This window comes from Ambystoma mexicanum, chromosome 5p (assembly GCF_040938575.1).
Source record: "Ambystoma mexicanum isolate Mex_15411 chromosome 5p, UKY_AmexF1_1, whole genome shotgun sequence".
Classification (NCBI taxonomy): Eukaryota; Metazoa; Chordata; class Amphibia; order Caudata; family Ambystomatidae; genus Ambystoma; species Ambystoma mexicanum.
In genome coordinates this window covers 278,487,380-278,509,691 of record NC_090930.1, presented here as the reverse complement: position 1 = coordinate 278,509,691, position 22,312 = coordinate 278,487,380, and the positions used below count along the sequence as shown (strand labels likewise).

The window sequence follows — 22,312 nt, the reverse complement described above, 5'->3', positions numbered from 1 at the left end:
TGTCCCTCCCCTCCCTTTCTGCAACCCTCACCTTTTGTTTTTCTCCGGCTCTACCAGAAATGTCATCAGGCCTAGTACGGTAGTCGCCTGTCTGTTTCCATTTCCTTCCCACTCTCCCCCTCCCTTCCTTATCTATGTCTTAGCTCTTGCACTATCTGAAATGTCGTCAGGCCGAGTATGATAGTTAATTTCACATCCTTACTGTTCATGGCCTGTGAGAATGTCACTGTATTTTCCCTTGTTCCCTCCCTTGTCTTGAAACTTTTGATACACATTGTGTATAGGCGCTATATAAATAAACTATCATCATCATCATAACCAGTCTGGGGGGGGGGGGGCAAGACTTTTAATCACTTTCAAAATTTCAGTCAAATCTTGTACTCAAATCAAAAGTTATTAACAATAGAATGTTATGGGGTTCCTATGTGTCTTCGACTCACCTTAACTATAGGGCGGCTATTGCCACCCTTTACATTTTTTTTAGAATTAAGAACCCCCCACCCCACCCTGCCCTACACCTGTACCCGAGTGCCCCCAGGCCGCCACAGCAGGTCTTACCCCCAACTCCTCCCCTTTAACAGTCCGATGATGGCTGCTGTGCCCAGACACCAACTATACCTTTTTTTAAAATATATTTCCTGCTCACCTATCTTACGTGGTAACAACCCCACCCCTCGCTATGACACCCCTACCCAACCCCCCCCCTCCCCCCCCACCGCGTGCCCACTAGGTCGCCACCTCAGACCTAGTGCTGGAGAAGGTGGAGGCAACATGGAACAGCGCTAACGTCCAAATGTTCCTGAACCTTTGCCAGCCAGCACCCGTATAAATAACCTGGGGAGGCACTCTACACCTGGACCTGCTCGCTGGACTAGGTGCAGTGCCCACCTCCACGAGGAGCAAAGTGTACTGTGTGCTCCCCCAAGGCCCCCCTTTTCCTTAAATCTGCCACTGGCGGCGGCAGGCTGTTTCTGATCTGGGCTGCGTATGCGCGTTAGCCACTACTCATCCCTGTACACCTGAAGAGCACTTGTCATTTCGTCACATTGAGACAATGTCGCTCGCTCTGACTTTCCTTCCTGGCAACCTGAAGCTGGTTTCTTTTTCGGCCCGCTTTGTGTTGGAGACTGAAGCCGGTTTCGGTTCAGTTTCCGGGTTTGTTCCCTTGGTCCCCGAGCCTTAGTAAAGCTGCGTGGCGGGGCTGAGGCAGCCCGAGTGACAGCAGCAGCTGGAGGGAGTCCCCCTCCCCTCCCCTCCGCTCCGCTGGGAGTATGCAGCGTGTGGAGGACGTTGTCCTCTCGCTTCTGGGATTGATTGGGCTCTACTTGGGAGGACTCGCTGCCGCCCTGTTGGTGGGGTGTTCAATCGCTTTCCTGCTTATGGGCAACATGCATTCAGGAGAACAGTGGGGCCAGGTGAGTGACAGTAACTGTCGCAAAATGGAACCTACTAGAACATTCATCTATGGAGGGCGGGGGGAGATGGGGTCGGGCTGTTACCACTTGTATGACCAGTCAAGCTTAGGGCAGGTAGCAGATGCTAACATACAATTGCAAAAATGCAAAGAGAAAAGTTGGCAATTAACATGGGACGACTTGACAGCTTTGCAAATGCCTACCGACCGTCCAACCGCTAGTATCCCACTGAGTAAAAATTAAAAACGCGCGTACTTACTTGTCTGTGTCAAACCCTCGCCAACGCGTCCCATGTCGGAAGATATCCAGTCCTGTTTTTGTCCATTATTAATCGTGTAGTCCTTGGTTTATAACTGGAGAAGCAAAACTACAAGTACCAGAATGCATTTTTAAAACAGAACTTCATTGGCATCTCCAGAATAACATGGGACATGTTAGGATGTGCTGGACTGTTGTTATGCGAGATCCTAAACATTGAAAAGCCGGGTACATTTGAATGTTCTATTGCCGTGCCCTGCACGAAATGTAAACGTGAGAGGGGATGATGTCGCTTGAGCGGTATCATATATGCCAACATGCCCCATTCCAGTTGGCACAATGCTAATGCAGCACAATACAAATTTCAATTTTGCATTCTGGGATTGGAAGTTATGAATCGCCGGATTGTAAACCCGGGATTCCAATCCCACAATGCAAAAGTAAAACTAGGACTGGACTAGCATTCCCCGACTGGCATGTGGCATATTGGCATGTATGCGTGTGCCCCATTGTAACTTTTAGTTTCGTTTTCTAAGCAATGTGCAACGCATGCTCCAACTTGCACGAAGGTTTCCCATTGGTTCGTGTCTACCAGGATGCACATTGTTTTCGATTTAAGCAAACGAAGACTGGGTGTATTTGGCATACATGATATGGCCGTTGAAAAGAAGTGGCTCACGCATGTGCTCGTTAGTGTTATTTTTCGGGCACGAGTTGAGTTTTTGTCATCGGCTGGATAATATCGTATTTTGCCATGTCTCCAGTGCCCAGCCGGAACAAGCAAATAACGACAGGAAAGTGTGACCCAGCTGACCGACACTTGTTTATTGCGCTTATTAGTCCGACCTTCCAGGATTTTGCGCCTTGAAATGGCAAATTTTGCGGCACAAACCTTTATTTATTGCAGCATTTTTGCAGGACATTTTGTATTAACTGGAGGGATTAAGATTGCCACATTGCAGGAAATAGGCAGAGTGCAAGGCTACAAGAGAGCCAGGGTATCATTATTATGTATCTTTTGTATTAATTTAATAGGAAGAGTCCCAGATGTCTCTGGCTTGGCAGAACAGTGTTTGATTTGGCTACATTTCTGGTTTAATGTTCATGCCTATTTAATATTATTAACTAAATTGGTCATTAGCAATTGTAAGGCTGAAAATATTCCCCTTCTATGTTCTCCAATCCTCCAAACACCCACACACCTCTCTCACCAACACACATCTCACCAACTCTCCATCACAACTTACATTCCTTAACCTCTCACTCTGTCATACAAATACTCACGTGCTATGTCACACTGTCAAGTCGCAATTTGCACTGCCCAGCACCTGCCACACTCCAAATCATACTCCCAACTCACACCTTACACTCTACAATTCCTCCCGCAATATACAGTCCTTCATTCTTTTGTGCTGCTTCTGCATCTTGCATCCTTTCTCCCATTCTATCGTACTCTTCCCTCATCCTTTTTCCCAATCTGCAGCTCACTGCCTCTTTCCGGCCAACCGCTTCCTCTCTGCTTTCTGGCTCACTGACCACACGCTCCCTCTACTTTCTGTACCTTCGCTCGCTCTCAGATTTCTGGCCCACCGCATCATTGCTTCCTCTGCTCTCTTGTGCAGCGCTTCCTCCTATGACCCACTGCTCTCCCTCTGCTTTCTTGCCTATCACTTCACATCTCACCCATCACTCTTCCTCTTTCTCATAGTGTAACCATTTTTTTATTTTTTTTAAATGTAGATTTTGACCCAGTTCCTCAAATAATGGGCCATTTAAAAAAAGAATGGAGGATATGCTATTTTTAGACAACCCATTTTTGGAAATGAGCAGGTCACCTTATTCTCAAAGGTGACCGGTGCATTTCCACAGGCTTGAGCTGTAGCGCAAATTGTGCGCTGGCCAGCTGCCTTGAATGGTGTTCTGGGTTGTTTGACTGTAGTCAATTTCGCTGCGAATTGATTTGCACTTCAGCCAAACAACCCAAAATGTGCCTTTCACCACCACCCCACCCCCACCCCTACTTAACTGCTTGGTCGCTGCCGCTTCCCCTGCAACCCTGCGGTGCCAGATCCGTCCGTCTAACGTGGGTCGGATCCGACTCCGCAGGGTCCCTTTTTCGTTATTTTCTTTTTTTTCTGTCCCCGCCCCCAATTTTGAGGAAAAAGGGGAAAACACTTCTGCAACCACCCTAGACCAAAAATACTGAACATGGGGAGCGGGCGACACCACCGCAACACATGTTCAGTATTTATAAAAATCGATCGAATAGTACCGGACGCAATAGGTCAAATTGTAACATTCGATAGATTTTTGTCATCAAAATGGGCAGTACTTTGAATAGAATCGCTCTCCCGACAGTGTTCTGCAAGCTCCCAGCGCCTTTCACAGGGACAGGCCCTCCAGGTGCCTGCCGCTGTAAAATGCGACCCAAAAAATTCATTTTTATCCAGTTTGAGAAACAGAAATGCAAGCAACACAGCAGCGGTTCATACCTTAAAAGAAATGCATGACAGGGTCAGGAAAGACCCTGTCATGCAGTGGCAGCCCCAGATCCCGTGCGTGTAGGTTTGCCCACAATTTCTGCACATTTAAAAGTGCATCTTGCTTGGGAATGAGGGATGCGCTTTTAAATTGACAGAAACGCCACTTTATTTGATCAAGGAGGTGAAAAAGGCCATCTGAATGGGCGCGCATATAAAATGTGCCCATTCATGTGTCCCTTGTGGATTGGGCTGCACTTTTTTGGGGCGCAAGTGATGAGATGTGTTAGCGCATTTCATTTCTTGTGTAAAAAAAAAGTTGAGAACCTGGCACCCTGAGTAAAATTTTTTTAAAACAGTAATTTCTGAAGATTACTTAAAAAAAATGTAAAAAAAATGTTTGTTTTTAAAGATGCTGTTTTTGCACAAAACAGCAGTTTTTGCAGCAGTTTGCGCAAAACGGCTGTTTTCGCAGCATTTTGCGGGATCGCAAAATCGCTATAAACTGGAGGGTCTGCTTAATGGTGTTCATTTGGGTAGCATGTTTACACAGCAATACCATCAAATATCCAGAGTATGTATCCACAATGGTGCATGCGTATTGACAGCCTTTGCTGATGGGCATAGGACCGATATAATCGATCTGCCAGGTTTGACCTGGTAACTTTCCTCTTCGCAACGTACCCTGGACAATTTGAGGGATGGGTCTATGCTGTTGATTTTGACACACTGGACATTGCTAAATCATTGCTTTCACTACCTCTAAAGGGATACTGATTCCTCAAGCATGTGCCCACTTGAGAGTAGCTTTTTCTCCAAGGTGCCCACATTTCTGGTGAGCCCACTTGGCCAGACCCTCCAAATCATCCTCCTGAGCCTCTGCGTCCCCAAATGAAATCATGGTGTGTTCATCTGCAACAGAATGAAACCAACATTCTAATGAATCTGTAGCACAATGTGCATCTCTACATGATACACTGTGACTTCACTTTGTGATAACATTTCCACAATATCTTGCCACAGTTCCTTTCCCTACAACTCTTTTGAATGCATTTTCCATCCATTCTCTTGCTATGTTGGCAGCCTCACCTCCAGCCCATTCGCCACCGACCATGAATCTGTGTACAAATGACATTGACCAGGGGTCTCTTGTTTCAACGCTTGGTAAACTGCGTAGAGTTCTGCAAACTGACTGCTCTTTCCTTTCCCTGATGTAGTCCCAATCTTTTTTGTCTTGGGAGTGTATGACACTGCTTTCCAATATTGCTTGGTTCCCACATAGGGAGCCCAGCCATCCGTAAACCAGGCATGTTCTGTATACTCTATACTGTCAGATCGCCATTAGGTGCTCCCCATTTCACGTGAGACTCGCGTATTTCAGTCACTGCCTGTGGTATGTCATCTGTGGGTGGTATGTTGGCCTCATGCTCATGTAATTTCGCAACTCCACCCTTTCCTGATTTGGCTCTGTCTTGAATGTACCATTTCCATTTGATTATACTGAGGGTGTCCTATTCTGTGTGTTTTAGGAAAGCTCAATACGCATTGCATAACCAGGATTTCGGGCCTCATCAATACATCATGCCCCACTGTCATTTGCTCAGTATTGACAAGAACCCAATAACCTGCCAGCAACTGCTTATCAAACGGAGTGTTACTAGCCTCGGGAAATCTACGACTCTAGAATCCCAATGGGACACGTTTTCTGTCCTGTTTCTGCCACACGCTCCAGTTAGAATAATTGTCTGTACAGACACATTTAATTCCACTTTGCATTCCATCAATTGCCACACATCAAGCACCTGCTGCACTGTGTCTTTTGCCAAATCAAATCTTTGCTGCGCCTCCCCCACTGAAATTCATATTTCTTTCATGTCACTTTATAGAGGGGGGCCAGTATCTGCCTTAGATGGGTTATGTGCTGTCTCCAGAACCCAAATAGCCCTATGAACTGCTGAACTTGTTTTTTGTTCATCAGAGTGGTGAACTGAAGAATTTTCTGTCGGGCCTTCGGCACCATCTCTTGATGTCCAGTATGCCACTGAATTCCTAAGAATACCACTGTCTCAGCTGGCCCTTGAATTTTGTTAGGGTTAATCTCCCACCCTTCCTTCTTCAACCCTTCCATGACGACTTCTAACTGAGTTTGCACACTTTGCTCATCTTTCCACTGAATCAAAAAATCATGAATGTAGTGAGAGATGTGTATGTCAGATTTACATGGTATCTTGTCTAAGTGTTCTGCCACCAGCTGGTGACAAATGGTCAGGATATGTATGTACCCGATAGGAAATCACGTGATGGTGTACCAACGCCTGTTCCAAGAAAATGCAAACTGCTCTTGGCATTCCTCAGCAAATGGCACAGAGAAAAATGCATTGGCTAAGTCTACCGCTGCATACCAAGTTCCCTCAAACATTTGTACATTCGCAATCAAAGTAACGGTGTCTGGGACTGCAGGCACTAAAGGAGGAGTATGTTTTTTCAACTCGAGATAATCCACAGTCATCCTCCAGCTTCCATCCCCCTTTTCAGGGGATTGTTCCAAGCCGTAGCCACAGGGCGTAACACTCCTGCCTCTACATACCCTTTGATGGTGTCTGAAATGTCCTTCTGCCCGTCCCTCCCCTGGAATGCAGTATTTCTTCATCGATACACACTTTGTTGCCAAAGGCACATGCACTGGGGACATTTTCAATTTGTCTATGGTAATTGGTGGTCAAGTCAATATACTCACTCCAAACTGATAGGTTTTACCTCCAAGTCCCCGAGTCAATCCTTCCAAAATGTCAAACCCAATTATGTACTTGGGTATCGGGACAATCAACACTTGGTATTTCTGCCTTTTCAAATTGCCTATCTTCATTTCCACTCCTGTTTGTACTGCTGGGGGTTCCTTCCCCCTAGCCCTGTAATGGTAAAGTGTCTACCTTTAAATCGTGTAGGCTTTCCATGAATCAAAGAGGCCTCCGCCCCGGTATCAATCAATGCTCGTGCCTCTTGTGTGTTTCCAGGCCCTCAAAAAATCTTAACATTGATATGAGATAGCCTATCCACTTTTAATGCGAGCAGACGCTGCCGGAGCTTGGCAGTACTCATAGTCAAATTTTGAATGAGTGTATCCCGACTCTGACTCTAACATGGCACTCGCCACCTTCCCCAAATCAGCACATGTTGGCTGGTACGGGGACGGGATCCCCATAGACACTTCTTCCTGTTCCTCTTAACCTGTTTATAGCTCTCTTTCGCTGCATGCTGTCTCTTTTTGTATAGCTCGTACATCGCCCGTTTCAAAACATATCCTTTCTGAACACTCAGGAGTCTCTACTATCTTGCCTCCTACCTTCAGTTCTTCTCTCGCTACGGCCCTCTCTATCTCTCTCAATGCTTATCTTCACTTTTGTCCCATTCCCCCAAGTCTTGCAGTTGCCGGATTGCATCCACTACTTCATCAGTGGATTTTCCCATCATACCTACAAGCAATGTCATGATGATACTTTTGTATGTGGGTGGGGCAGTTCTTATCACCATATTTCTGGTTGAAACTGAAAGCGGCACTACCCCCATGTGTCCTGGCTCATCTATGTGAATTGCCTCCTTCATACTCTCTGATCTTTTGAATCACTTCTTTCAAAGTATACCACCTCTTTTCCTCACTAGGACAGTCTGTAGGAATGGTATACTTGTGGTTACACCCTTGGGCTGCTAGGTGCAACAAAGACACCTGCAAACAAAATGTCACTTTCTCTATAAATCTAGCCTACCAGCGTTCAAGCATAGATTCTTGGATTTCTTCCTCACAAAGAACCCTGCTCACAACGCCACATGGATTGCTTGCCAAAAAGTGCATGGACAGACATTTATATTTTTTATCACCAGTACACTGAAGGGCATATCTTGGGCATAGGTAGGCAATGATTCACACATACACACACAGTTAGAAGATAAGCTAGCTCTTATATGGCTATTTATTAATGAAATGCATACATAAATGAATAAACTGCAACAGGAATAAATCACAGAAAAGACAGTAATCTAAAGAGAATACATCACCATTGGTGCAACTTCATTAAGCCCCAGAAACAACTAGGCAGAGAGCACAGCTACAAACAGGCCCGGAGTGAAAAGTCCCCCCTCCGACTGAGGCCTTTGCTTTCTGTCTAACCTTTCCAGAGTACCTTTTCAGAGTACCACATCAGGGGTGTTGCTAGGTCTGGAAAGGATCAGGGGCTAAGCTAATGTCAGGACTAGCGGGACGCTGGGCTAGCTATATCCTTTTGGTTGTAGTCCCTGAGCTTCTATCCGGGGCTACAACCAAAAGACCCGGGGCTATAGCCCCCTTAGCCCCCACCTAGCAACGCCTCTGTACCACATTATAAGCTCTCCGCAAAGGCGGTGTGGAATTTTCTCGAACCTTCTGGCCTGAGCATCTGCGCATTGGTAGTTTACTGCTTGCCCCCTGCCGGAGTGACCTATGGTAACCACAATGAGCAGAGCTCTTCCCTTTCTCAAAACAGCAAAGGAAACAACTCTGTAACTCATCCTCAACTTTGAAAGTGTCCATGGCAATCTTATCAGGTACCAGCCTGCACCTGCAGATCGCTGTCTTCTCGCGCTCCTTGTCCTTGGATGAGCAATGCAAACCAACATAAGCCACGAATAACGTTGAAAATATGTTTTCCAGTAAAATAATGCTAACAATGCTGAAACTGTGTACACGGCAAGTGCAGCTTTCACTGAGGCATGGAGCAAATATCCATTATGGTTCTGAGCGCACCAGAATGCACTGTGCACCAGCGCCATATTTTAGCTCAAAGCATTACAGGGCCACACCCTCTCATGCCGCCCGGTGTTTCGCCAGCATTTCTTCTTGTTGTGTAGCCGAGACAGAGCAGAGAAGGCACAGGGAGCGGTGGGGAGGGGTGTCCACATCTGGGTCTGTGTGGCGGATCCGGCCCGATCTGTTGAGTGCAGTATTGTGCTAGTGCTCCCAGGGGGCGATGTGCTCTCCGCTCCTCCCCGAATCTTCCAGTTTTATTTATTTATTTCGCGGTAGGGAGGTTTGTGAGGGAAAATAGATTTAATAAAGCAAATATAGTTTCATATGTGGGTCAGCTATAATATTTCCCCCCAAATAATATTTGTTTTTTATTATAATTATTTGTGAAAGCTCTCTCATTAGTGGATATTTAGGCAGTTGATTTAGCCTGTGGTTTAGGTGTTTGTCCATACTGTAATAAAAAAAATAAAAGAGAGTGGGATAAATTGGTTATTGGAATTTCTCCTCAGTGGGACCATTTGAGGTGCCCTTGCCGGTTGGGGGGTATGCTCAGTGTGGTGAGGGTGCAAGGGGTTAGCCCAGTGGGTTTTCGCATACAGCCTTTTCTGGGTGGGTTTTGTTAGGTAAAAAGACCATTTCAAGCAGTTGGGTTCCTTGCGTCCCTTTTTGTCTGTTAACAACATGTCTATTCTAGCCTTTGCTTTAATTAATTCGAGGCTAGATTACTGTAACACTCTTTTAGCATGCCCTGCTCAATCCAATCTGGCCGCCCACCAGGTCACTCAAAATGGCACGGTCAGAGCAGTGCTGGGTCTTCAAGACGGCACTCCATTACTGAAGCCAGACAAAAACTGCATTGGATGCCTCTTAAGCACCGGATCTCCTTTAAGATCTTGACTCTTACGTTTAAGTGTCTGAATGCTGCAGCCCCCAGCTACCTCGCTGAGCGTATTAAGCGATATGTACCTGTACGATCCGTGAGATTACTCGAACAGGCTAGGCTTAGTCAACCTAGATTTCGCCTAGCCAAATTTGGGAAAACCAGGTCTGATGTTGTGGCCCCTGCTACCTGGCACTCAATCCCTTTGGACCTTAAGTTATCCACCTCTCTTGCGGAATTCAAAAAGAAGCTGAACACGCTTCTCTTTAGGGCTCCTTAGATTTTGTATCTCTTTTCTTGAATTCTGTGTCTTTTGTTGATTTGCTGTTCTGTTTTGTGTTTTTTGTGCGCCTTGAAGCCTGCGGGCGAATTGGCGCGTTATGAAGAATTAAAATAAATAAATAAATGTCAGGGATGGTGGTGGACGCCCCCAGGCCTTGCAAGAGACCTTGAGCATTATCAGCTGGGCTTCAAAGGCCCAGCTCGAGGGGGCGACGCAAGAAGTTTCGGTTGAAAAGGGGCCCATGGGGGGAGGTTGCAGCGACAAGCGGCTTCGGATGGGGCCCTTGCAACGGTGGTGGCGTGTAGTTCATCAGCGGGGGTGGGGGAGCAGAATGGGAAAAATGGTCCAGGAGAAGCAGGGTGGATATACCCAAGAGGGCGGCAAGTAGCAGGGGAGCTGCAGGAGGTGGGTTAAGGTGTGGGTCTGGAGCAGAGGATATGGGCAGGGGTGCAAATGTGGAGGGAGTGCAGAAGAAAGTGGGTGCCGGGGGCGAAGGGGTGAGGGCTGTAAGGAAGGGATGGATCGAGGGGGTGCGGCGGTACGGAGGGGGAGAGGAGGGAAATGCCTGCAGAAGAGTGCAAGGGGAGGAGGAAGACAATCTCCCCGGGGATAACGGAGATAGGGGAAGGGACATGGTGAGCTCCCCGCAAAGTGGTTTGGTAGGCGGAGGGAGCGGCTTGGCCCCCGTGGCAGTAGAGGTCGAAGAAGGAGAGGGTTTTAGAGCGGCCCCTAGAGGGTGCGGTACAGCCCCTAGCACGACTGATCGCAGGGTGGAGGAGGGAACGCTCGCCCAAGAAGAGAAGAGGAGCAGGAAGGGGTTTGTGCAACCCTGCAGAGAAGACAACACAGGAGCATCAGGGTGGATGCCCCTTGCTGGCCCGTCGAGGGTCTGCCCGGCCCGAGCGGACGCTCGCAACATGAATGGTATAGGACAGGGGAAGATGAATTGGGGGAGGCGGATTGGTTGCTGTGGGATGAGTTGGACCAAGGAGAGCGGGTCGGGAGATAAGGGGTGCAGTGGGGTTTAAGGTTTGAAGTGAAAGAAGGGGCTAGGGGTAGCAGGAGTTGGGGAAGACTGCAGGGAAGATGGCTTGGAGACACTGCTGATGTTTGTTGTCCCTGCAGTAGCAGCCCTTTGAGGAAGGAAAGGAGGAGTACTGGTGTGGCGGCCAGGATGATGCAGATAGGTGATGGCGGGTCAGTAAAAGGTGAGCAAGACAGGGAATGGTCTGCAGCATGGGTCAGTTTGGGGCCTAGGTGGGGGAAAAAAGAAAGGGGGGGTCGGGGCACCTGAGGCAGGCGGTGAGACGTAGTGTCGGCAGGGGCATTGGTTAGGGCGCCTCAGTTGAAGTGCAGACGGACAAGGTCACAGATCCAGGGGCACAGAGGGTGGTGGAGGTGCCTACGGTAATTAAGCATTACAGAGTCAGGTAATGCCCCGAGGCCCATAGCTATAGGCCTGAACTAAGTGATAATGTCCCCGTTGCGAGGGGCATATTGCGATTAGTATCCTGGTCTGCAAGACCAGGGTACTAATAGCAATCTCTTCTGCTGCAGCATTTCAGAACAGAAAAGAAAAAAAATAAAATGTCCAAGGAAATGGCTGCCGGGAAAGGGAAAACTGGGTCAGTTTTCCCTTTCCATGGTGGCCATCAGGAGCAGACACGCTTGGTACAGAAGTGTTCCCAGCGCGTTCGCTCCTGAAAAAAGGAGAAATCGGAAGGTAAGTGGGGTTGGAAGGGCGGCGAGGAAAATAAAAAAAACACATACCTCAATCACCGCCAGGGGACGTGGCGGCCGGGTAATGCCTCGGCGATGGCCAATCAGAATGTGTGTTACATTCTGGTTGACCCTCGCCGGGATACTAATGTAGATTATATATGCAGTTCCATTAGGTCAGATTGTAGCACAGGAGAGGGCTACACTGTTCAAAAACATACCCAACATGTTTTCGATGCATTACCCTCATCTCGGCCATATTTTTTCCAAACAGAATAACAAGCAAGCAAGCAAAAAAGAGAATCAGTAAACGCTAGTACTCATGTCTGGGGTTTCTTGTGGTCTTGTGCAGAAGGGATGCTACAAAGCAGTTTGGGCTGGACCGCCCATTTTGGGGTGGAACCAATCCTGATTTACATATGGTCTTTCCCCTTTCTTTAATTGCTTGGCAAGCTGGAAGGTTGCCCAGAGCTATGCCAGACGTTAAGATTAATTGTAAACCTTATAGCCATCACCTCTTTTGTTTGTCTTAGTCACCTCGACTGGGATAAATATGCCCAGACGTGGGTCCCAAGCCACACCTCGCTGATGACAACCAATGTAGCTGAAGTATGGTTGGGGTCGCTTGTGGTCTCGTGCAGAAGGGATCTGACCAAGCAGTTTGGGCTGGACTGCCTATTTTGGGGTGACACCACACCTGATTTCTCACTACTTGCCCGGCGACGACTAATAAGGATACTTCAAGCTTGAATCGAAGTCCCTTCTTGAAGATACTTGGAAAGATACCCACTCTAAAGATATTGAATTCAAGTGACTTCGATTTTGTCGAATAATTGAGAAAGAAAGTAGGTTGTGTGTCACAAATTAATTGTGGCCTTGCAGAAACTGCTACAAGGATTAGATCACATGTGAACACAATGGAAACTTTGGGTTATATTTTAGACCCTAAAGAGTTAAATGTCACTACCTCACCTTGTTGCCGAGATGTTTGAAGGTCGGATCATCTGCACACAAAAATTCATATCGTCTTGCCAGTCTCTAATGTGGAGAACGAGTGAAGTTAGGATTGTCTGAAGAGTTTCCTACCTAAGCCTTATATGATAAACAAGGGATTGCTAATTTATTAGCTGGAATACAAGAGGGAACACACATATTTTGGCTGAAGTAGGCACTTTGCCCAAACACTTGGAGCATGACATTTTCATGCTCCAGGAGACTTGGTCGATTATCCCTATCAGTATAGATGGGTACTGCCTGTTTCAAGAACCTGCCAAAAAGGGTCCGATGTGATCCCCTTTGGGAGGATTAATAACAGGGATTAAATCAACTTTAAATCCCAGAACTGTATTACTAGATGAAAGTAATAGCAATATGCTTGCAATTGAGATCACTTTGAAATCCGGTACAAAAAGTAGACAGATGCTGTTAAGACGGCATATTTAGACACATTGATGTGCTATGCTCTGAGTGGACAAGTAGTTTAGAACATGACTTATTAATAGTTGGCAGAGATGTGAACGCTCAATGCTATGATAAAGAGATTAGTGCTGTCTATCGCAATGTTTTCGGTAACTGCTCATTATTGCAAAAGAAGTCGAATAAACAGAGCAAGAAAATAGACTTAATTTCTCAGACAATGTGAAATTACTGTTTTAAATGGTCGTACCAGGGAAGATCAGCCTGGTCAAGGCACCTGGAGATGTGGTAAAAAATGGTGTGAGGCAGGCATGGTATTAAGAGAAACACAGACTCAAAAGTAACCGTTTGAAAACCTTTATTATAAAACTTTGTAGGGTTGGTGTAATGCCTAACTGGCTCTAACTCTAATGGGGTTTTTACCTCAACTGATGCTTCTATGGGCCGTCGATGTCTGTAAGTCCAAAACCAAAGTCGGTCTGTGTCCAAACCTATGCTTACCCTCACTCTTAAAACAAATGTGATGTTAGGTCTTCTTTTTTTTTTTTTTTTTTTTTTTTTAATCTGTTTTATTATTTTCATTGTGTCATCAACGTGAACATACACAAAAAACAAAGTGCAATCACACCCATCCCACCCTCCCCCCTCCCTATCCCAACTTGTCCGGGCCCAAACGTGTTACACCACCAGTTCATCCACGTGATTGTTGTGGGTCATCTGTGTCATCGCCAGAGGAGCTTCCCATGTTGGGGCTGAACAGCGTAACCGTTAGCTCCACCCATTGTAGTAGGTCGTCTGAGGTGTCCTGCCTTTGTTGGCACTGCGCCATCTCCCAGACCGCTGTCTCTGCGTTCGTCCATTTGCGGAGGTCTTGCCACCAAGTCAACAAGCAGGGGGCCCGCGGGCGCTTCCAATTCATTGCAATGCGTCTCTTCGCCAGTATATACATTAGGTCTTTTAGTTTATTGAGTGGTCTGTTCTTCTTGCTTCTGGGGTATATGCCGAGGATGCATGCTTTTGGCGTATGAACTTCTAGGGTGATGTTCGCCTCGGCCACCTTGGCTTTGACCTGGGCCCAGAAAGACTGAATGGCGGGGCATCCCCAAAACATATGTATCATCGCCGCGTGGGCTTCGTTGCATTTGGGGCACCCAGTGGTCACAGCTCCACTAAATCTGGAGATGACGTCTGGTGTGAGATACGCTCTATTCGTAATGTAGAATTGGATGAGTTGGAACCTGGCGTTCCTGGATACTTTCCTGTGGTATCCCATTATGGCCCCCCATTCATTGTCTTCGAATTGTGATCCTAGTTCCTGTTCCCACGCCGCCTTACACTGGAGGTTTCGTTGGGTGACGCTGTCTAGCAGTGTGTCATATATTCTTGAGGTCTCATGGCCACCCTCGGCCGCCCCGAGCAGGTCCTCAATGTGTTCGTGACCAGTATTTAACGGATCCGTTGGTGGCCAGCGGGTCACCAGTTTCCTAATCACTGCATTGTGGAGTAAGAACTGTCCCGTGTGGATACCAGAGACTTTTTGTAACTCCGCGAAGGTTAAGATTCCCTGATCATCCGCCAGGTCGCCCAGGGTAGCTACGCCGCAAGGTTCCCAAGTGTCTCTTATTATCCTATGGCTTCCCGGTCTGTTGGCCATGATGGCGGCTATAGGGATCTGAGGAGAGTAGGGGTCAGGGATCAGTGCAGCCTTGCAGGCCCTCCGCCAGATTTGGACGCCCAAGAGAATCAGGTATGAGTGAGGTTGTTTAGACTTGGGTTCAGACCATAGCAGGTCCCTGAGGAGCAATTGCGGGACTTGCGGCTGTAGCAAGCGAGTGTCCGTAGTGGCCTCGTCGGCCATCCATTGTATCACGTGCTTCAATTGTCCGGCCAGGTAATACAGTTCGAAGTTGGGCACTCTGAGGCCCCCCTTGTCATACGGTCTCTGCATCGTTTCGAGGGCGACCCTACGCCTGCCATCCTGCCACAAGAATGTTCTGCACAGTCTGTGTAGTTCGTTGAAAAATTGTCGTGGTATGTTGTGTGGTACGTTGGTGAAGAAATACAGCAGTCTGGGAAGCGCCACCATTTTCAGCAGGCCCACCCTGCCCGCTACCGATAGCGGCAGCCTGCTCCAGAACTCCATTGACCTTGCCAGGCCTTCCTTTGCCCTCACTGTGTTCAGTACGTGCTCAGTCTTGGGGTCTCTGTGCACTCTGATGCCCAGGTATTTGAAGGAGGAGGGTTCCCAGTTTAGGGCAAGATCGGGGAGCTGACCGGCCATTTTCCCGCTCAAGGCGGCGAGGGGGAATAGGCATGATTTGTCCCGGTTGATCTGGATCCCCGTGTATCTGTGAAATCTATCTAAGGTTTCCAGTATGTAGGGCAGTATGTGTGTGGGGTTTGTTAGATAGAGGAGCATATCGTCGGCGTACATGGAAATCACATGGTTCACCCCATCTACTAGTATGCCTCCATCCCCGTATTCCTGTCTCACATATGCTGCCACGGGTTCTATAGCTATAATATACAGCATGGGTGATAGGGGGCATCCCTGCCTAGTTCCTCGAGAAAGCTCCCATTTGTGTGAGAAGGTGCTGTTGGTGCGTACTCTGGCCTCTGGATTGGTGTAAAGGAGTGTGACCCATTTTATGTAGCTGAGCCCTATTCCCATCTTAGACATGGTGGCCAGGAGCCATCTCCAGCGCACTGAGTCAAATGCTTTAGAGGCGTCAAGGGATGCTACTGCACATTGTGTCCGTCTGCCTTCAGTGCTGTGGATAACATGGTGCAGTCTGCGTAGGTTTTCCGTAATGGTTCTACCGGGCACATATGCTGTCTGGTCTTGGTGGATCAGGGACGGGATGACTCTGCGTAACCTCATGGCCAGGATTGCTGCGAGAATCTTGCTATCTGTGTTCAGTAGGGATAGCGGCCTGTACGAGCCGCACTCTGCGCCATCTTTATCAGGTTTCAAGAGGGGTATGATGGTTGCCTCTCTCATGGTGCTGGGTAGTCGGCCTGTGTCGTATGCCTCGTTGAAGACTTGGGCAAGTAGTGGGGCTAGTTCGGCTTCGTAGGCCTTATAGAACTCGCCCGGGAGCCCATCCGGACCTGGGGTTTTCCCTGCGGGGAGCGTTCTAATGATCACTGCGACCTCGTCGGGGGTTATTGGCCCTTCCAGGGATTCAGCCGCGTGTTCCTCGAGGTGTGGTAAATCAATGATGTCCAATACATCCCCTATTTCAGTGTCTGTTGGCTGTGAGGGGTCGGTGTAGAGGGCCTGATAGTACTTCGTGAATATATGGTTTATGGTTGCTTGTGAGTACGTGTCTACGCCTTCATCATCGCGCATGTGGCAGATAGGTATTCTAGGGGTTTCCCGCTTGCAGAGCCACGCTAGTAGCTTGCCCGGTTTGTCACCGAGGGCGTGGTTTCTTTCGATGTATTTCGTGTAGCTGAGTTTCCCGAGGGCCTCCCAATGTTGTAGACAGGCCTTCTTTAGTTCGATTATGCTATGTACGTGGGCTGGGTCTGAGGAGGCCAAAGATTCTAGTTGCTGCAGCTCGTTTTCAGCAATAGCCAACTTAGCTGTGATAGACTTTTGGGCCCCCCCTATAGTGGCTATCGCCTCCCCCCTAATCACTACTTTGTAAGCTTGCCATGCCGTGCTGACATGTTGGACACTGTCCTTATTTGTCAGCCAATAGTTCGCCGTGCATTGCCTAATCTGTTCTTGGAAAGCCTTGTCTAACAGTGCTTCGCCTCTGAGTCTCCATGTGGGTATGGGGGGTCGCGGTGCCGTTAATGTCCAGGAGGTTACTATGGGGGAGTGATCAGACAGCACTCTAGCGAGGTATTGCGTGTCTACAAATGTGTCTAAGTGTTCCTCGCTCACCAGTAGGCTGTCGATTCTAGTGTAGACCGCGTGAGGGGGTGAGTAAAAGGAGTAGCCTCTTTCTTCCGGGTGCTGAGTCCTCCAGAGGTCTAGCAGGGCGTATTGATGTAAGAGGGCTTTCAGTATTTTAGCGGGAGGGGAGGGGCGGGTATGTTTGTTATCCGATCTGTCCATACGCGGGTCAAGGGTGCAGTTATGATCGCCACCCCATATGAGCGTGCCGTCTCTGTCCGGGCTAAGCCGGGTGTATAAGGAGCTGAAGAAGACCGTCGCATCATGGTTGGGGGCATAGGTGTTTACTAGGCAGAATTCTCTGCCGTCTATGGTGCCTCTGAGCAAGGCCATCCTACCTTCGTTATCGATGTGGGTGCATGCGAGGTTGACGGGAATGGTGGGGGCAATCCATATCAGGACTCCCCGTGCATAGTTAGAGTACGTGGTGCCTATCAGGGTTCCTCTCCATCTCTTAGCCAGTGCCGCAAGTTTCTGTGCATTCAGGTGGGTTTCCTGCAATAGGGCGATTCCTATCTTGTGGCGTTTGAGGAAGGTGTGGACCCTGTGTTGTTTGATGTAGCTGTTCAGGCCCCTAACGTTCCATGACATGACTTTAACAACGTTAGTCATGGGTGTAGCGTGAGTGTGAGGACGTGGGTGGGCTGCCCTGTGGTGTCGCCCCCCGGCCTATCAGTGTATGGTTCAGTGGCCTGCTCTGGCGGTGGCACTTAACAATACTAGTTTGAAGTGGTGATGTGTGGTGGTCAAGGTGGTTCCGGACTTTCCCATTAACTAACTGGGACGGGATGCTAACGGGCAATTTCCCGACCCTGCAAACAGTGAACTTGGCGTTAGCCAATAACAGAACTAGTCTAACGGGGTTCCCCCCATCCTGACATCCCCGTTTCTGCTCCATTAGACCTACGGTCCTCTGGTGCCCTACGGGCGGGTTAGATACCCAAAGAGATTCGGGGGTGCGGGCCAATCCCCTTGGTAGTGTCCGATACCAAGCGGTGCCATTCGGTCAGCTCCAAGACACTCGATGGTGCCACAATCTGCAAGGTGAGATTACTTCGCATACGTCCCGATAAAGTGGTTTCATTAGGCTTCCTTGGGGGTGCCGTTTTCTCTTGTTTTCCGTTGCCTTCCTTCTATGTCAGGGATCTGCTCCCTGTCCATCCATTCATTTATATCTGTCGGTGATTCGAAGAGGTGCGTTCGATTGTTATGGATGATCTTAAGTCTGGCCGGGTATAGTAGCATGTATCGCAAGCCCGCATTTTTCAATCTGGCCTTGATGTGGGCGAATTGGGCTCTGCTCCTTTGGACTTGGAGGGTATAGTCCGGGTAGATTGCGATTTTGGCGGAGCCAGACTCAATGTGGCCCCCATTCCGTGAGTGGGCCAGGATAGTCTCTCTGTCTTTGTAATTGAGGACTTTAGCTATTATCGGCCTTGGCGGGTTCCCCGGTGGTGGGCGCTTAGTGAGGGATCTGTGCGCCCTCTCGATGGTGAACCCCTGAGACAATTTGCCGGCACCGACCTCTTGCAGCAGCAGATTTTCGACAAAGTTCGTGGGGTCGTTCCCTTCCGTCCCCTCCGGCAATCCGATAATTCTTATGTTATTGCGGCGTGCCCGTCCTTCCGCCTCGTCCGCCCTGTCTTCGAGGTTCTTGACTTTCTGGGCTAGGGCATCTACCTCTCTTAAGAGGCGAGTTTTGGCGTCAGTATTTTCTTTAACCTGGGACTCCAATGCCTCCGTTCTGCCCGCAATGGAGCGCACATCTTGTCTGAGTAGGTTTAAGTCGATGGCCATGGCATCTATCTTGCCCTCCATGGTTTTTTGGAGCGCCGTAATGGCTTCCAGTAGTTGCGAGTTCGTGGGTTCAGAGGGTCCTACCTCCGAGGTCGTCGAGGCGGCATCTGGTTTGAGGGCGCCAGTGGCTGCGAACGCCTCCATGGTTGTCTGCTTGTGCTTGTTCCTGGGGCCTTTTGCGGACATCTCTTGTGCGGGCGGGCTTGGAATGGGGGGCGCCGGCGGGTTGGGGTGCTGGGGGGCGAGGATTATGATCTCGGCAAACCCTTGCTTCCGGAGCGCCCCGGCCTCCAATAGGGCCGGTGGTAGAGTGCAACCTCTCTCAGGGATGATGCAGCAGGTTCGGTCGACGAGCCGAATGTCCCCCCAGCCCTGTTCCCACTCCGTACCTCGTAGCGCTGTTACCGGGTCTGAGCCCTTCGTTGTGCGCCTCTACCGCAGGGGAGGCGCACGGGGCAGATGCAGTCTCCGGCCGTCGGTCGACTGGGCCAATTCCCCCTGGTAGCCGGAGTCCGAGGCGAGCCTCCTTTTCCGCTCTGTGTTGGGCGCGATCCGGCGCTCGTCTCTTCCGCGGTCAGCAAGCGGTCGCCATTTTGAGTCGTGCGCTTTCCTCCTACACCACGGCGTTTCTCCTCGGTGAGGCCACGCACCGGCCCCAAAACACCGTCGGAAGGTCAGCCGACTGTACCGAAGCGATCTTCGGGTCGCAGGTGTAGTTTCATTTAAGGTGGATGCAGGTTGTGGGCAAAATGATGAGCGCATCAACGGAGCTGCTACGAAGCGCGGCTTTCTCACATGGCGGTCGGCCACGCCCCCCGGTGATGTTAGGTCTTCTTAAAGAAAAATGGTCGTTCAAAAAGAAATGCAAACCAAGATTGGTTTCAGATAGCCTTCAGGTAGATGTAGATCTGCCAGTTTAAAAATAGTTTAATGCAAGAAGGGGTATCTTCCAAGTAGGGCTCTTGTAGCAGGAGGATACAGTTCATAATGTCTCTGGTTCTCTTGTGGTTCCCTTCCACAAGCTCTGACCCCCCTGGTTCCAAAAGAAAAGTCACAGTTGTTTTTAGGCCTCAGCTCTCCCCTTCGAGCAGAGCAAAGGCTGAGCAGCCCGGCAGCTCCCCAGTGGTCAGATTAGAGTGGACGGGTCGGGTGGCGCTAGCCCCAGTGCGGGGCCCTGCAAACCACGCTGAGACCCCTCCTCCACCTAACACGTTTCTCCAGCAGTTCGGAACGCACATTCCATGGGATGCTGACCCCCTCGGTCGCCACACCGGTGGTGGCGTGTGGGCGAACCCCATACCGTTTCACGTTGTACCTGGGCCCAGTCTCTTCCTCCCCCAAGTCTATGCCTCTACCATATTTGTAACCAAGCTGTAAGTTGTTTTATGAAATGCGCCCGGTTACTCCTGGGTCTGGTGCGCAATACAAGTAATAAAAACAAACAAACAAAACAAACAGTGTCTCTCACGGTTTCCTTTGGGCCTCTCAGGGTTCCCCTCCCCAAACTCAGGCCTCTCTGTCTCAAAAAGATTCACACTTTCTTACTTTATAACTCAAATGAAGATTCACAGTTCCTTTCAGGCGTCTCAAGGTTCCCCTCCCCAATCCTCGGCCTTTCTCCCTATAACAATGTCTTTTACAGTTTCCTTTGAGTCTTTCAGGGTTCCCTTCCCCAATTCTAGGCCTCTCTCTTGTCAACAATGTCTCTCACGGTTTCCGTTGGGCATCTCAGGGTTCCCTTCCCCAAGCTCAGGCCTCTCTGTCTCAAAAAGATTCACACTTTCTTACTTTATAACTCAAATGAAGATTCACGGTTCCTTTGGGCCTCTCAGGGTTCCCTCCTCCAAGCATAGGCCCCTTGTGTATCACAAAGTTCACTTAAAAGTTCACAACCACCAAAAGTTCACCTCGTCAGGATGCACCTCTCATAGCACCGTTCCTTCTGGTGAGGTTGCAACAGCCTTCCCTTCACTTCGGAGGATTTTGTTCCCACTTCACTCTCAGTGTAGCTACCCCTTTTCCCACCTTCTATCAAGTGGCGCTGTACACCACCTCTGGTCAGCACAGGGGCAGTATCCCAGACTTTCAAGAATGCAGGGCTTTTGCTCCTCCCATTTCTGGCCGCTTTCCTTACACTTTGTACCTTCGTTTCTGGCACTGTTTCCATTCCTATGCCTTTTCCACTCTGTTCTTGTTTTCTTTCCACCTTTCGTCTTTCCGTGCTGCTCACACCTTTCTCACTGTCCTTTCTTCCGGGTTGCTCACACCCTCTCTTTACTTTCTGTCCTTCACATTTTACTGCTCCTGCTTTTTCTGCCTTTCTGCCACTCGCGCACCTTCTTAACAGGTCACTGCATACCCCAATCCGGCTCCATGGAGACGCAGCTCCCTCGCCATGCCCTAATCCCTCTGATACACTGGGTCAGCGTCCTGGCATCCCGTTCTCCTCTGGATCTTCCGGGCCCCTCCTGATGCGGCCTCCTGTTCCCTGGCTTCCATGATCCGTCCAGCAACCACAGCTCGCTAATTTGTCTTGGCAGAACCACACCTTTTCATATCCTAACTGGGAGTCAATTGGAGTCAGGTGTGTATGGTTAATGTCAGATGCCTGACCTTGCCTGACTCTATTAATGGGACAGCCTAGTGGTGGAGTGTAGTAGGCCTCTTCCTGCATCTTCCTCTTCACAGTGTTGTTACTATGGGTAAGCTTTACAACTCTCGGTTGCCTCTTCCACGTACCAGTACATGTTGGAAATGGAGAGGGGGAAACAGGACAAGACGGAAACTGATATTTATAGGCTGAATAATCATAGGGTGATTGACAGAGGACAGAGGAGAGAGGGGAATCCCATGACCCTGTTTTTATACAACCTAGGTGACTCTTCTGTTTGGTTACTCCTTATCACATGTACACTGCCATGAAAGCACTGGTCTTGACAGCGCCCCCTAGGGTCTGAAATGGGGTAAGACAAATAGGTGTTGAGCTCAAAGCCATGCTTTTGTCTCATCTGATCCTTCTCACTGCCTGCTTCTGCTCTGGTACAATATTGTACGCCTGCCTCTTGGATCAGGGAAAGTGGGACCTGCATATCCCATGAAGGCTTCAGGGACTTCTTCCTCCTCGCCTATCGTCCCGTTGGGATACCGCGTCTCACCTGGGGTCTTCCCTTGAGCACAACCCCACACTCCCTTACCCAGGTGATCCTCGCTCGTCCACCCCCAGGGTTGGGATCCAAAAGCGATGGCCCTCCCCTGGCCACCTGAACAGAAGATTGTGGGGATCTACATGGGAGAATACCCCCAGGTTTCTCACAATGGCCAACTCGAGACTACATCCTTGTGACAAATAATGTACTGGAAATAGTCTCGAGCTGGTG

At 49.1% G+C, this 22,312-nt stretch overlaps 1 protein-coding gene across 1 annotated transcript in view; it reads left to right on the top strand.

Annotated features, from left to right (window-relative positions):
- The first annotated feature begins 1,056 nt into the window (after window positions 1–1,056).
- The window catches only part of LOC138480909 (uncharacterized), an 829,951-nt gene continuing 808,695 nt past the window's right edge, over window positions 1,057–22,312 (top strand). The window contains exon 1 of the mRNA XM_069612710.1: window positions 1,057–1,415. Within this exon, the coding sequence (XP_069468811.1) occupies window positions 1,272–1,415 (144 nt within the window). The 5' untranslated portion in view covers window positions 1,057–1,271. The remainder of the gene's footprint in view (window positions 1,416–22,312) is intronic.